The sequence below is a fragment of the Hemibagrus wyckioides genome, linkage group LG18, assembly GCF_019097595.1.
Source record: "Hemibagrus wyckioides isolate EC202008001 linkage group LG18, SWU_Hwy_1.0, whole genome shotgun sequence".
NCBI classification, from domain to species: Eukaryota; Metazoa; Chordata; class Actinopteri; order Siluriformes; family Bagridae; genus Hemibagrus; species Hemibagrus wyckioides.
Window position 1 is genome coordinate 3,943,301 of NC_080727.1, and position 12,565 is coordinate 3,955,865.

Here is a 12,565-nt window from a genome sequence, read left to right on the forward strand (position 1 = left end):
AAGCAGTTTTTGGAAGGAGTTTTCAGTGTCAAACTGTAAAGCTGCAAGTTTCAGCCCTCCACCCAAGGGAAGTGTTCAGGAGGAGGAGTTTTGTGGGCCACATCTTGCCACCTCATTGTTGATTACTTTTCTATGAAAGCAAACCATTTTGAGTTTTATTCCTGACAAATGCTATAGATTTAAACTCTGCTTTTTTAACCGGAGTTGAAAGACCTGAGATACGAATACAGTGTCAATCATCACATGCATCTTTCTGTGATTTGTACAACAATCATGAGATCAAACGATAGGAAAAAGAGCTGTCTTAAGACCAGATTTTGGAAAGACCCAGAAAATTCTAGGTATGGAAATATTTAGTTGTTAAATACTCTTTAATATTTAATTTTTATATTTAATTTTAGATATATTTAAAGTCTTTATTTTATTTTATTTTTATTATTTTTATTTTTTTAAAGATACATTTACAAAATTTATTTATTTATTTATTTATTTAATTTTCCCTTATCAACAATGATTATAATAAAAATAGAAAACAAAAAAAAAATAGAATAAAATCTGGAAAGTTAAAAATATGAAACTTTGAAAATAGTGTGGAATTTTATTTCTAATTTCAGTCCTCTAAAAACCTGTCACACCATTTCTTCATATTTCTCCATCGAAGCATGACCTTGCAAGTTATTTTTCTATTTCTTTTTCTTTTTTGAAAATGTGTGAAAAAGTTGAACACATTACAGCTGATTCCAGCCACCCAGGAAAATAAGGGATGTATTTTTGGACATGCCACAATTCATCCATCAAATTGTTCTTGCTCTTGGATTAAGATAAGGAGCTGCGGCTTCCTACTTCTTCTTATTTTGCTTATGTAAGCCTGAAGAGAAGGAGGCCAGCGTTGTTGATGGAGGAAGCGTAAAAACTGGGCTGTGCCAATCTGTGGTGTAAGTGCTTATGTGTGTGTATGTGTGTGAAGAGAGGAGGATCTGACTTCTGGCGCTCTGTTGCTCTCTGATTACTCTCACTCACCGTTCTATCTCTGTGCTCTGACTGCAGCTCCTCCCTGAACACAGCTACAGTGTCCTGGCCGTTAGAGCCTGACCCGGGTCAGATAAGAACACTCCCGTCATCACAGACTGGCCTGTTCCTCGCGGCCTGCACGCTCCAGATTTCACTGTTGGTCTTCGTCCTCTCAGAGTTTCTCTCATGTTTCTTTCACTATATAATTATTTTTTATAATTCTATCCAGTTTAAAGACTGTTCTTGGTGGTTGTTTTTAACATCGAAAGGAGATTTAGAGCTGTCAGTGCTTTCTTCCACAGAGTGAAAAAAGGAAAGCTCTTGTGTAGTAGCTGTCAATCATGTAATATCACACCAGTACCATCCAGCTGTATGCATTTCCTGTGTCCAGAAAAAGAGCTGCCACTGAGCTCTACATGCTTCATTGGGTCTTTCTGACACAATCGCTTCCACGGTACGAAAACTGAGACATAAATAAATATAAATCTACAATTAGATTCAAACACAGTTAGTGTCAGTTATTCCCGTGCTTCTTTTCAGACACATCTGAGTGGATTTAAATAGAGATTGCTTCTTATCTATCTCCATGCCCCTCAGTAATCTGTGGGGTTTCTAACCATGCCTTGTCATAGCTCTCCAAACTTTCTCTATCTCTGACTTCTCTCTATCCATCTCCCCACTCATAAAACACACTGACAGGCTTTTTCTCTGGAACTAACAGTTACTTGAGCTCTGAAGCTTGGGAAGGTCTAAACAGGTGTTAGTTATCTCCCATTACCAAGTAACAGGAAAAGGTGTGTGGTGTGTCAATGAAGTCATTGTTTATTAGACTTCTGTAGGAATTTATACAGAAAATGTTTGAAATGAGAGTTCAAGACTTACTCTAAGACCTGAGACTCCTTCCAGGAATGATTAAAAAATGTCTCCTCACAGAATAAACGACACTTCATTAATTAACTAATTAAAACAGCCTTGTGTTGTAAAGGTGTTTAATAAAATAATGTTAAGAATAATCAAGTCATTAAGTGATTGGAGATTATTCGGTGCTCATATACAACTGTGTGCGCATTTTAATAGGAAGTTTTCCATCAGGAACAACAGCTGCAGGCTAATCTGAGTTTAGCCGGTAGTTCCCAGGAAAGCTAACTGGCAAGCATGACTAAATAATAAATATTTGAGAAGGTTTGGGATAAAGGTGTCAAAATCAAACAAGTTAAATATAGATTGTTGGATATTACTTTTACTTGTTCCAAATTTTGGTGTAAGGTCTGAGTTACTGATCAGAAGGTGGGGGGTTTCAAGCCTCAGGCCTCAGCACTGCTAAGCTCCATTGTTGAGCCCTTGAACAAGGATGTTAACTGTATCATCTCTGACCCTAAGGAAGAGGAATGTGTGAAGAAAAGAATGCTGTAATGTGACAGATAAAGGCTTCTCCTTTAAATACAATTTAAAGTTGCTCTTCCAATAACAAACGTCTATGCAGTTCTGTGACAGTTTTTCTTTCTTCAAAGGTTTAATATCATCCTCGATAGTCCTTGATAAGCGCTCAATCCTGTTCCACTGCCTCGAACAAAATACACCCATTGAGCAGGAGCTCAGCCAGACTGGTTTGCATAAGGCTCATTTGCTAAACAAATTTCTCTCTCTCTCGCCCCTGTTTCTCTTTATCCTCGCTCCTCTTTATGGAACCATATCCTGGGTCTTCATAAAATCCATACCAACCCTGTTCCTTACTGAACAGTGTCAATATAAAACAAGTGTTTGTATAAACCTGTGTTTGTATAAACCTGAGGAGCTGAGGGGATTTTCTGAGCACATGCTATCATTAAACCAGGACGTACGCTGTAGGTTGTTTATTCTTTTATTCCCTCCCCATGTTTTGATTTACGCCCTTGTTTCCTGAGGGTTTAACAGTTTTGGCACTTCTGCCATGTCCACAACACCTGACACATTTGATCTGATCCAAGTTTGTCACTTTACACAGTTTGTAAAAATCACAAAAGCGCTGCATTGTCTTCAAAAGATTTAAACCGGTGGGAAAAGCAGTCTGGCATTAGAACCTTATACACGTCTATAATCCTTGTATGTTTTATTCAAATATTTACTAAGCCATGGTGCGACTTGAACCTAATACCACCCTCATCATGTCACCATACAGACTGTGTGATCCTGACACACACACAAACAAGGAAGTAACGGATAGCTTCGCTTCTGCCCCCTTTATTTCCCCTCCAACCCCCCCAGACAAGAGCACTGACTCTTTCCCACACTGTCTGTCGCACTCTTCCACTTGGCTGCCTGTGGGACATTCTGATTTGATCTATGGGTTTGCACCAGGATGCAGGTGTAACTGTCTGGTTTTAGACCCTGGTGCCTGGTTAATAAAAAAACAGACATTTGCATAGGCACCACAGATTTGTTTACCAACTACCAAAGAAGACATATTGTCAGTTTTCCCTTGCACACTGATTTTTTTTTTTTTTTTAATCCAATCTTCTCTTCTTCTACAGGCGACAGCTTGGAGCCAGGTTTAAGGAGTCAGGTTGGAGTGGAATAGCTGTTATTTGAGTGGTTGCATAACAGCGGTGCATAAATTTGATTTAGAAATTTGTAACACAGTGTTCCTGTGCTTGTTTTGCAGAGCTGCATGAAATTTGAAAATGAAACTGCTTCATCTAATCTGTCTAAAGTGTGACCTGCTGTCGAGAGTGGATCCTGATGTGGTCTTCTGTTGTTGACATGTTATATTTGAGATGCCTTTCTGCTTAGCAAGGTTGCAAAGAGTGGCTGTTCTTCTCCGATTCTCTCTTTATTTCGTCCTGCGTAGCTTCCGCTCACTTGGCTTTTTGGTTGAATGTAAACTGTTGAGATGTGTGAGAGAGAAAACCTAGAGCATCAGTTTCTGAAATATTCAAATCACTCCATCTGGTGCCAGAAGCGATGCTAGTCGAAGTCACTGAGGTTCACATTAAACAAAACTAGCCACAGTTCTCCCACATGACGATCCCATTCGACTGCCTGAACACGGTGGCTAGGCAACAAACTCTAGGAGAACATATGATAATGTCAAACTTTATCTAGCTCTGATGTCTTACAGTTAAACAATTTAAAGGCATATTGACAAGGAAATGAGATCAAAACATTTTCATTAAAGGTACTCATGTTTTACTACAAAAAGACTCGACAAAATGTATGACTAAAATGATTCTATATTTTACTAGCGATCATCATCATTATATAAAACATTACTGATTTTGTTACTCATGTTTAAACATTTGACTAAAACCAAACAAAAATTTCGAGCAGATTTGCATATTTTGGTTCATTTTTTTTAATTATGTTTGCAATTAATGCTGTACAAAATTTGTTACTAGAACATTCACAGCGGCAAAAAATAAGTAAAATAAATAATAAAAAAGCGATGCTTTTCACAACATAAATCATATACAGATTTTTAATTTTCTTTATAGAAACTTGCTTTATGAATGCGATTCCTGAAGCCTATAGCTGCTATAGCTGTATATAAATCAATTGAAAAAAATCATAGTTACTTTGCAGTTGTTACAATTAACAGTCCAAAACCATGACAAGGAAATTGAGTGTCTGAAAAAAAGAGTATCGTGCTGATGTGGGATTTTCCTAACTGTCTCTTTTGTTTGAGAAAGCCTGTGCGTGTGTAGCGGTGTCATTAAGAATTTGTTTGTCAAAGCAGCTGAAGCAGGATTGATGGGAGTGACGGGAGTGTCTACAAAATCTCTCTCTTACAGTTCTCTAACAGTGGGACTAAAGCTCTTGTGTTAACACAACAGTCTTATCCAGATCTCTCTGTGGACTAAAACCCATGTGACTTTTTTTGGATCCCCTTTGTTTATTTTGTCCGTTTGCTAAAATATCCAACATATGTAAATCTTTTACATGAGTCACCCTCCTGAAAGTTCAACAACTTGTGTGTAATGTGTGTGTGTGTGTGTATGTAATGGAATTTATGTTAAAGCTCATTTTATTTCTCCTCTATTTTTCTCTTCACCAGGCTGTGAAGTCCATTCATCCAGTCCCTTGAAGTTTACAAACCTGCTTGACAAGTGATTTGCATGCCAGAGTTCCAGGTACACATTTATGACACTCTAGTGCACAGAGATTTCACACTGCCTCTGGCAAAAAAAAAAAAAGTTCACCAACGACTGCAAAGCCAACGGGAACTGAGCATCCGGATCCTCTACAGGGCGGACACGCGAAAACAAACACACTCAGAGCAACCTTACCTTTCCAGGCCAATTTTTGTCTTTCTTTTCCAATTCAGCTGTGTGTGTGTGTGTGTGTGAGAGAGAGAGAGAGAGAGAGAGAGAGAGAGAGAGAGAAAGAGGGTTTACACATTTAAACATATACATAGTGATTTGCCAAATCACTCCAAGCTTAGACATTTATGTTTTGTTCATTTGATTGACTAGAGGCAAGGCAGGTTTGATTAAAAAAACAACAACTTTATTCACACAGTTTGGATACAGGTGTGAAAATAACATTTCATAAATAGTACATAGTCACATAAATAGTATTAATATAATATATGAAAGCTGTATTTGTGCTCCTATCAGTGAATATTGTAATCTTAAACATCATTTAAAATGCTTCCAAGGGCCCCATGTAGATCAAAATGAAGAATACGTCGTCCTGTCAAGGGGGCCGAAATTTACCAGCGGCTCGGTTTAAGTGTTAAAGAGCAACCATGGCGCACATAATTACTTCAGTTAATAGTGATATTGTAGAGGTGCTTCATTATTGTTCTGTACTAGCTGTCTGTGAGGATGTGACTCATCTCATCTCGATTCTGTACTTCTTTTTTATTGAATATCTCTCAGTCCTGGCCCTTCATATCAGGCAGATCTTCACCATCCCGTCTGGGTCACTTTAGGCTGTGCTGGCTCTCGTGGTGTCTACGCAGGTCTACTTTCCTTTGGAAGCCCTTGGAGCAGATCTCGCAACCGAAAGGCTTGAAGCCTGTGTGTTTGCGGCTGTGTGTGATGAGGTTGGAGCTTTGGCTGAATGCCTTGCCACACACCTGGCACTTGTGCGGTTTCTCACCTGTTCAAATCATCGAAACACAAAACATTACTCGTTTTGTTTACGTTAAAAACACGCACATGCACAGAATCCTGGGTTTCAGTTGTATAATAAGCAGAAATGAACTGAAACGCCCCCGGACAAGACTTAAATTAAAATCCTTGCTTAAAATCAACACCAAACAAAGATTTGCGTGCAAATCCAGATTTTCACGGCTTCACTGGAAGCGATACAGCTTGCCACAAAAGAGGAAGCTTTCGCAAAAGACCCAAGCAAAGGAGTATGATCAGATATGCAAACGAGCCATACATTTGCTTAGCTACGTTTCTTGATTTATCTGTTGAAATATTACTCTTGGAAACACGCTCCCGGGAAACAAAACAGCTTTGATGTTTCTTTGATTGAGTCTCTGGCTTTGCTTACCTGTGTGGATGTAGGTGTGCTTCTTCATGTCAGATTTCTGATGGAACCTCTTGCCGCAGTACTGGCAGGGGTACGGCCGGGTGTCTGAGTGGATCAGCAGGTGTGTGGACAGGGTCGAGGAACGTTTGAACGTCTTCCCGCACATTTTGCACTCAAAGCTTCTTTCCTGTGGGCGCAAAATATAATAGATCAGTCAGGTTTCCTTGTATAAAATAATCTAATTTGCTAGAATATCCTTTTGAGAACCCAGATCATTTTTTAATGAAGTAGTATTTCTATGGATCTTATGAGGGTGTTCACATAGCAGTTGATGTCCTAATAAAGACACTGTGATCTATGTAGTCTTTAGTATTTGGTAATTTATCTAGACCCAATTTATTTATTTATTTATTTATTTATTTATTTATTTATTTATTTATTTTACTTTGCTACTTTTATGATCAGAAATTAAATCCTTTGTGTGCTCACATGGGTTAATAAAACCAACCCTATTTCTTACAACCCAGTTTTGTATCATTTATGGCACCAAACAGGCATAAAAAGTTTTCCAAACTACCGACTAAATAAATAATTTTCTCAGTAACAAATAATATTAAACTCAGTAGTGGCTGAATCTGACAAATGATGCACAAAAAGTAATGAGGAAATGGTTCATATAATCAGGAAAATCTTAAAGAATTTTCTAATCAAATCTCAATATAAACAGAAAATCACAAATATATTTCCAATATAAACTACAAAATCACATAATCAGAAAGTAATGCTTGGTTTTTATGACACTGCAACAAATGATATTTTTGCAAGTAAAAATATCATGAATTTATGCAAATTCACCTCTTTTTTTTTAGATTGTTTTTCGGTCTTTCAGTCAAAATGTTTCTCAATATTTATTATTCATTTCTGGCTTAAAATGGTTTATGTTTTTTCAAGCATTTATTTAAAAAATGAATCAAAATAATCAGCCAATAATCAGCTAAGTGCACTTCATCTGAGTAAATATGTCTAGCAATAGGATTATTATGTCATAATGAGAAATACATAATATTTCCTTTATTCAAAATATCTTCACTAAGGATACCCTTTTTCGAAAAATAAAAACATAAAAATAAAGTAAATAAATATGTGAAATATGTAAAAGTATGTGTTTTTTAAGTATTGCAAGCTAATTTAATTGGATTTTGCTGGACATAACTAACCATGCTTCTTGAGAATGTATTAATTGTAGCTGTAACTCCACCCCTTTTTATGGCACAATTGGTGATGGCTATCATGAATATACAGTATATATAAAATTTTGTACCATATTGTTATGCATATACTGAAAATATGGTCTATGGCTTTTTAAAATCAGACTTTGATTAAAAACTCCTATTTCTTTCTCAGAGAGTGTTCGAATCCTCCCATAGTTGAGTTGTTACCTGAGAGTGGATGTTCATGTGTTGCTCTAAGCTGACGGCATGACCGAAGGTTTTTCTGCAAATGCTGCACCCAAAGGGTCGCGTTCCACTGTGAGAGCGTCTCACATGGACCTCCAGGCCATGAGGAGTTGAAAACACCTGGATGAGACCAGAGGAATGGAAATGTCCTTAATATTCATTACTTTGGGTCTGATCTAACATCACCTACAAACATACTGGTTTTACATCATCAGCTAAAAAGAACCTGAAAAAGAACCACTCTCATGTTCACCTTGTCACAGGTGATGCAGTGATAGGTATCAGAGGTAGGTGAGTAGTGTGTGCTGCAATCCAGAGGCTGTTGATCTTCTGAGCTTTGTTTGAATTCAGACCCATAAAGGTTACTTGCGTGCTGCAGGATGGTGGAGTGGAAGTCCAGCTGCCTGAAGTCATACGGAGAACGCAGGGTTTCCCAGGCATAGGATGGCTTATAGTAAGGCGGGAATTCAGCCATCTGAGGCTCTGAGGAGAAAAAAGAAGTCAGTGTTTGGTGTCACCTCTGATTGTTTATCCAAGGCGGGTACCCGCACAACCTGAATGCAACATAAACACTATTATAACGAGCGCAGGTAAAAAACGGACCAAAGCACGATATCTGATCAAAATAGATATGAAGATATGGAGATGTCAACAGTTGGCCCTCCTGCGAAGACATGCCAGGTTAGTTCTAGCACTTACCAGAAATGTAATAAGGCTGGCCAGCCGTGACTGACTGCTCGGGGCGCAACGGGATTGGACACTCGGGTTTGTTTTCACGCTTCACATAAGAGTAAGGGTCTGTGTGAACAGGTTCTGTGACAGGATCCAATGGCATCCTTTTGGGAGAGTCCTTCGATTCTGATAGGACAGGCTCTGGAGCTGGAAAAAAAAATTCACTAATTTAGTTCGTGACAACTTAGTGATCTTGATTTAGTTTTAAGATAAGGTACATAAGATAAGGGTCCAAATTTGCATATATGTCATCATGTTTCATAGATAAGCATTAGACCTTAGTAACAAGCGTTTAATAAATAAAAAACTGGATTATTTATTCAGGTCATTCCAGTAAGGTTTCAGGTGTGTGTGATTTTGCCTGGAGCATCATAAATGCTGATTTCTTTCTCTAACACGCTTGATAAATTAGACAGGACTTAGACAGTGAGTTCTTTCCTATTTAGGAAGGTAAATACTTACATTCACTTCAGTTATCCAAGCCTAAACTACAGGATTTTCAACACACACTCAGATAATATATCAAAGATATATATATATATATAAGGCTTTCCTTATTACTGCGAAGACACCCTTAAGGGTACATGTTTTCGACTATGTTTACATGCATCCTTTAGCTGTATATATATATATATATATATATATATATATATATATATATATATATATATATATATATATATATATAATAAAAATAAATATAAAAAATAAATTACAATCAGTAACTTGATCCTAATTATTTTTAGGAATAAAGCTTTACATATACACTACATGCACCTTTCCTGGTAAACCATACATACTAAAGGTACTAAAGTGTGTACTGCCCCAAGGTTTTTTGCTCCTGAGGGTATTGCTAGACTCCTTTTGCATATGATAACTAAGCTATATACATACCTACATAGTGAGGTATTTTGTAAAGGTTACTGAAAACTTTTACAAAGTTTGTGCATCGAAACACAAAAAACAAAAACTTAACCAGAAACCTAAGGCCTTAAGATAACTTGTTATCTTAAGGATCACTTTTCTTTAAAGCTAATTAAATGAGTCATCACACGCGCATCCCCACCCCAGCAACAGTACAAGGAAATGAACAGTTTGCTGTCATTATTTCTCAGTGTCGATGTGCGGATGTAGTGATGCTGCCTAAATCTAAAGGGTCGCTTGAATGCGCAGTATGCTTACATTTACATATTTGTTGTCAAATAGAAATGTTCTATTGCCGGAACCTGACAGTCGCCAAACCAGCTTGAGGATTAAAAAGAAAAGATTGATGGCACTTGCTAACTTTGATTGGTAGCAGCACCCACTTTCCTCTCTATTTTTTTTCTTGCGCAATGCCAGCTGTTCCGTTAAAAGAGGCGCGCACAGTTATCCCAGTGATCCCAACACACACACACACACACACAATCACCTTTAACAGAATGATGTTGACTGCAAGGCAGCACCGAACCCAATATTAAGGACAATTTTTTAAATGTATTTTTGTGCGTAACGGCGAACAAAACCTGACAAGGTGCACACAACACCGCGGATCAGACAGTCGTGCTGAGCAAATGAACGTAACAGCTAAATCACGTGTTAAATGCATTTACATCATCCACCATCTTACCTGTTTTGGCTTCTTCCACGTTTGGATCCGCGTCCACGAAGCGGTGCACATTATAAGAGCAGGACTTTTTGCTTTTCACCAGAAACGAGCGAGGCATCGTGAAGCTGTGAGAAAATGAGAACGCATCCATGCTTAATTGTGTCTTTAATTCACCTTGATTTGGTCTTGTTTTGTGTGTGGTTTTTAATTAGCATAATTTGTCGGGAACAAAATAAATGCAAAGTTTTGCATAGACTGTAAAAGCTGCTAATGGAAAGAAAAAGGTTTTATTACAAATCACAGACTGCCAGAGAATTTGTACTTTTTAAAAGAATACTAGATTTGCAGATAATTAGTATGAGTAATATGTAAAACTTTTCAATTCCCTAGAGTGATTTTCCCATTGCTGTATTTTGCTGAGATGTACGTAACGCCGAGCAACCATTTTCTTCTTATTATTTCTTTCAAAATTAGACCGTAATTATTTTCGAAAGTAATTGTTTAAAAGAATTTGAAATGAACTGAATGTCTATTAAACCTTAATTATTGCATCTAACAAACTAAATTCTAGACTAAAAGCGCGTAAGCACTCAAAGTGCACAAGAAAAAATGCCGAATAAGCTTTAATGAGTTTTGCGTTTTTTATTCTTCCTCTCGTTTATAAATTGTAGATCAAATACTAAAAGTTGTCCAAATACTCCATAAACATATTTAGCCTATAATAATAATAATAGTAATAATAATAATAATAATAATAATAATAATAATAATAATAATAATGATAACTGAAATTGATTTTATTTACATTTTAAAAAATGACAGGGTAAACAGAAAACTTTTATTCTTACCTTTAAATTGTTCCTTGTTTATCTCTCACTTGCTTTCTTCACCAAATTTGCCAGTCTACTCCAGCTATAAACCCCTATGCTGTGTGTGTATGTGCGTGTGTGTGTGTGTGTGTGCGCGCGCGCGCGTGTGTGTCTACGTCTCTCTGATTTTTCAATCCGATAATGTTTTTGCGCTGAATCTGACTGTGCCGCTTTCAGCCAATCAGCGCACACACTCGCGGCTCATTTGCCTAAGCGGGACATTCTTACATTCTATATTTTTATGTATTATACGAAACCTAAATAAAAGTTATTGTTTATTCTTATCGTTATAAATAGCCTGTTTTTGTCGAGAAAACTCGATTCTATTTTAAAATTTTATATTTAGGCTAGAAAAAGGTAATAAAATGTAACTCAGGATATCAACAACATTAAACAATAGTTTCCTTTAAAATAAATAATTATCGTCTATAATTTATAATTTGATTACCTTATTCGCTTGTATGTTTGGTTATTGATTTATGCTTAGGTTCCAAAAAATCGTGTAACTCTATCAACTCTCTCTGTTGTTGCTATCCTGTCCAGTATAGATTACATTTAGATATAAAGCTGACATTATTATGTGGAGAAATAATTAAAAAACACGCTCGTGATTGGAGCGCCTGAACGCACCTCTTAAACATACACACCAAACCAGAAGTGCTGGAGTTTGCCATGTTTAACCTTGCTTTTATTTGCTTTGGCGACAGTCAAAGTGAGTTTTAATCAAGTCCATCATAAAATATAACTAATTATCTGGAATCTGTTTGATTTATAATTATCGGCTGCAAAAAGGTAAGTGTGAAGAAGTAAACAAGTTTGGACTTTTTCGGTGACTGTTTCAGTAAAGATGTTTAAAGACGTGGGCTTTGTCCCAAATCGCGTAACTTCTATTAGAAATATTGCACTAAATCTGTAGTCTACTCCAGAGGTTTTAAATAGCTAAAATATATGAGGCATTATTTTTTAACAGACGCTGTTAATTTGCACAGTTACAACTTTTCCTTTGAATATTATATCCTGTTCATTTTACCCTGTTCATGTAAACCTCAGAATATCAGATTAGGATGTCCATATATTTATGCACCAAAATACTGCTACTCTACATGAAAACAAACTGACACAAAAAGCGATGTAAAAAACTGTAGTGTTTTCTAGAATTGAATGGAAAATGCATTAAACTGGTTTTTGGCGACACCTTTTGGAATTAATGGTGTATTGCAATGGAAATGTAATTGGTACTGGCAGGAAAGGTGAAAATGGGACTTTTTAAATCCCATTTCTCTCTCTCTCTCTCTCTCTCTCTCTCTTTCTGCACACATTTACTGTCCACTTTATTAGTTCACGGTCCAGATTCATACGATCACCCGCACAGATTCGTCACACACTCGTGCATATGTTGGTCAGCAACTGCAGATAATGTACACACATCGAACAACAGAATGCGGAAA

The 12,565-nt window shown here is 36.9% G+C and overlaps 1 protein-coding gene across 1 annotated transcript; it reads right to left on the reverse strand.

Moving 5' to 3' along the window:
• Positions 1-5,478: 5,478 nt before the first annotated feature.
• gfi1b (growth factor independent 1B transcription repressor) lies at positions 5,479-11,253 on the reverse strand. Its single transcript, XM_058414917.1, has 7 exons — positions 11,097-11,253; positions 10,270-10,373; positions 8,628-8,807; positions 8,182-8,411; positions 7,911-8,048; positions 6,493-6,658; positions 5,479-6,090 (listed from the first exon to the last, which is right to left on the reverse strand). The coding sequence occupies exons 2-7, from the start codon at positions 10,364-10,366 to the stop codon at positions 5,912-5,914; spliced, it is 990 nt and encodes a 329-aa protein (XP_058270900.1). The 5' UTR covers positions 10,367-10,373; positions 11,097-11,253; the 3' UTR covers positions 5,479-5,911.
• Positions 11,254-12,565: the final 1,312 nt, after the last annotated feature.

Excerpts from the sequence above, each read along its gene's own strand:
- gfi1b (XM_058414917.1), bottom strand. The coding sequence starts at position 10,366 with ATGCCTCGCTCGTTTCTGGTGAAAAGCAAAAAGTCCTGCTCTTATAAT. Across the intron at positions 6,659-7,910 it reads ACATGAACATCCACTCTCAG|GAAAGAAGCTTTGAGTGCAA; the intron begins GTAACAACTCAA and ends TTGCGCCCACAG. Across the intron at positions 6,091-6,492 it reads GCACACCTACATCCACACAG|GTGAGAAACCGCACAAGTGC; the intron begins GTAAGCAAAGCC and ends TGATTTGAACAG.